The sequence below is a fragment of the Amphimedon queenslandica genome, unplaced genomic scaffold (assembly GCF_000090795.2).
Source record: "Amphimedon queenslandica unplaced genomic scaffold, v1.1 AMPQUscaffold_13291, whole genome shotgun sequence".
In the NCBI taxonomy this organism is placed as follows: Eukaryota; Metazoa; Porifera; class Demospongiae; order Haplosclerida; family Niphatidae; genus Amphimedon; species Amphimedon queenslandica.
The window spans coordinates 132,466-135,257 of NW_003546473.1; the positions used below are offsets into that span (position 1 = coordinate 132,466).

The 2,792-nt window shown below is 34.3% G+C and overlaps 1 protein-coding gene across 1 annotated transcript in view; it reads left to right on the plus strand.

Annotated features, from left to right (window-relative positions):
- The first annotated feature begins 525 nt into the window (after positions 1 to 525).
- The window catches only part of LOC109583635 (uncharacterized), a 2,976-nt gene continuing 709 nt past the window's right edge, over positions 526 to 2,792 (plus strand). Inside the window, exons 1-2 of the mRNA XM_019999058.1 lie at positions 526 to 2,566; positions 2,661 to 2,790. Coding sequence (XP_019854617.1) covers positions 995 to 2,566; positions 2,661 to 2,790 — 1,702 coding nt within the window. The 5' untranslated portion in view covers positions 526 to 994. The remainder of the gene's footprint in view (positions 2,567 to 2,660; positions 2,791 to 2,792) is intronic.

The window sequence follows — 2,792 nt, forward strand, 5'->3', positions numbered from 1 at the left end:
ATTTTAAAAATTTGTTTTGTTCTAGTTGTAAACCTGCTTTATTAAATAATTCATTCTAGTGTAGTTAGGCTAATCCATTAAAATTAATTTACTCCCAAAATTTCCAGCTATTTCAGGACTGTAGAGAGTTATTTTTGTGGGCCTAGTGGGGCAGTTCATGGTTTTAGTTTCTGTGGTTAACAATTTACATAGCCTGTAAGGGGATGGCGCTTTAATGTTTAAATTTTGTGGTAAGCCCCAGAACCACAAAAATAAAGCACCGCCAATACATGTGTACGGTATGTGATTTTTAATAAAATTATAGCAGAAGTAAATTATATTTTACGCATTATTTTTTATGCCATGAGCTTTTACATGTGTACATGTATATGCTAGCCTTGTCAATGTTACAGACATAAGATACACAATACTTATATTTTTTAATTGGCATGACTGTATGAGCTTCACCAGGAGTCCATGATCAGTAAAAGTCATGGACTCCTGGTGTACCATTATATTGGAGTAAAAATGTGTCTATAACAACACTTTTTTGTTAATTTAGTTTGGAAATACACTACTTCATTATGCTTGTCAGTATAGTTGGCAATCTATAGTTTCTGACTTACTTTCACGTCCTGATGTCAATCCTGTTGCAAGAAATCATAATAACCAAACACCGATTGAATTAATTCCTCGTCGTGGTAAAAAAAGGACAATTATCCTAGATTCGTTTGAGCGTTTTGAATCGTGCCAAATCAATTATAAAATTCAAAGTTACACCAAAGTCTTTATATGTGGTAATAAAGATGCTGGAAAGTCATCACTTGCTAAAATCATTGAAGACAGATCAAATCTTGATTATGATCCTTCAAAGGAGGTAACAGGAGTAACATTACAAACAGCTGGTATAGAGCCACACAATATCATTAGTCATGAGATTGGTAACACCACATTGTTTGATTTTGCTGGTCATCCTGAATATTACAGTAGTCATGCTGCAGTACTAGAGAATCTTATGGTGTCCTCTCCTGCAGTTTTTCTTATAGTAGTTAGCCTCATTAGTAGTATCGACACCATAAAAAGGGAACTTTATTTTTGGCTTAATTTCATTGAGAATGCTTGTGTGGAATTATCTGTGCCATCACAAGTGCTAGTTGTTGGAAGTCGTGCCGATAAGGTTCCTATCAGCACTGATGATTATGCTGAACTAGTTAAATATGTTGTAAATAGGGGAATTAAAGTGCAACTTTTTAAAAAATTTGTACCAGCTGATTGTCACATGATAGGAGGAAAAGGGATTAAGGAATTGATGCATCTGATAGCTAGCAGTTGCCAAGAGTGTTTGAACGCCTCAGTTTCAATCAGCTATTACTGTAACGTCCTCTTTTCTTTTCTTGAAAATGATTTAAATAAAGAATTCATTAGTTTCAAGGAGCTTATTGTGGAGTTAAAGAAAGTAGATCTCCCTTCTCTGCCATCAGACTCTTCTGTCGTCTTTGAGTTGTTAATTTCACTCAGTGATAAGGGCCTCATCTTGTACTTGCCTTCTTCCTCTAGTCATAGTTGGATCATTATTAATAAAAATGCTTTACTGACTGAGGTCACTGGAGTTTTATTTGCTCCTAAAGCTATTAAAAGAGTTTATCGGAAAATAACTAGTAACACTGGCATTATTCCTCACTCAGTTCTTGCAGAGTTATTTCCCAATTATGATCTAACTATGCTCACTGACTTCCTTGTCAGTTTAAAATTTTGTAGTTACATCAAAAGGAATGAAGCATCATCAGATGATGTTTTATTCTTTCCTTCTCTTGTACATACCATGTGTCCATCCTCAATTAGTTTTGATCCTGAATTTGGTTGGTGCTTATGGTGTGATCCTAAAAATCCTCACCAGTTCTTATCGACTCGATTTCTTCATGTTCTTCTTCTTCACTTTTCATTTAAATATCGTGATAATGATCTAGCTGGTAAGATTGATATTGATCCAGCTCAGCAGTACGAGAGTCTGTGTACTGTATGGAAGAATGGCATATTCTGGAGTCACAAGGGTATTAAAGTACTGTTAGAAGTGTCAGAAAGTAATCGTGGCATTACATTACTTCTCTCTAAAAAAGATGGCGAAAAAGCTTTGGAATTGTGTTCATACATCTTGAATGAGATTCACGACCTTATAAATAAATATTGTCTCTGTGAAAGCACAGAATATATTATTGCTCCAACTGATTTGACTTTTGAAGTTAGAAAGAAGAGTGTAAGTGAGAGATGCCTCATTCCTTTACCATCTGTAGCTAAGGCTGTTTTTAGTAGAGAGGAAACTGTGTATGTGAACCATAAAAAAGAGGAAAAAGAGTTTAAAACTACATCAATTATCAATGATTGTGAGCCTTATCATCAACTTCATAAACTTAAACCTGAAATAGTCATGAAACTTTTTGATCGTGAGAATGCAGCTCTTACTGAGGACGAGTTTATACAACTTCAGTTGATTTGTCCTCTAGTATTTAAAGGATTGACTTCAACATCTACTCAGTCATTGAGAGAACGCATCAGCAAGTTCAGTTTATTCACTGGATTCAATTTTTCGGTGAGTCATTAAACTTTAATTGATATGTGTTTTAACATATCTGAGTCATTAAACTTTAATTGATATGTGTTGTGTTTTAACATATCTTATATAGAATTTTATTACTGAGCCGCTGCAGATTCTGCGATCTCAAACTTTCTCAGCTACATCCAAAACTAGTCCTTTGCCCACATGTATAAAACCAAAAATGATAAGCTTACTATTATTCTATTTTATATATCATAGT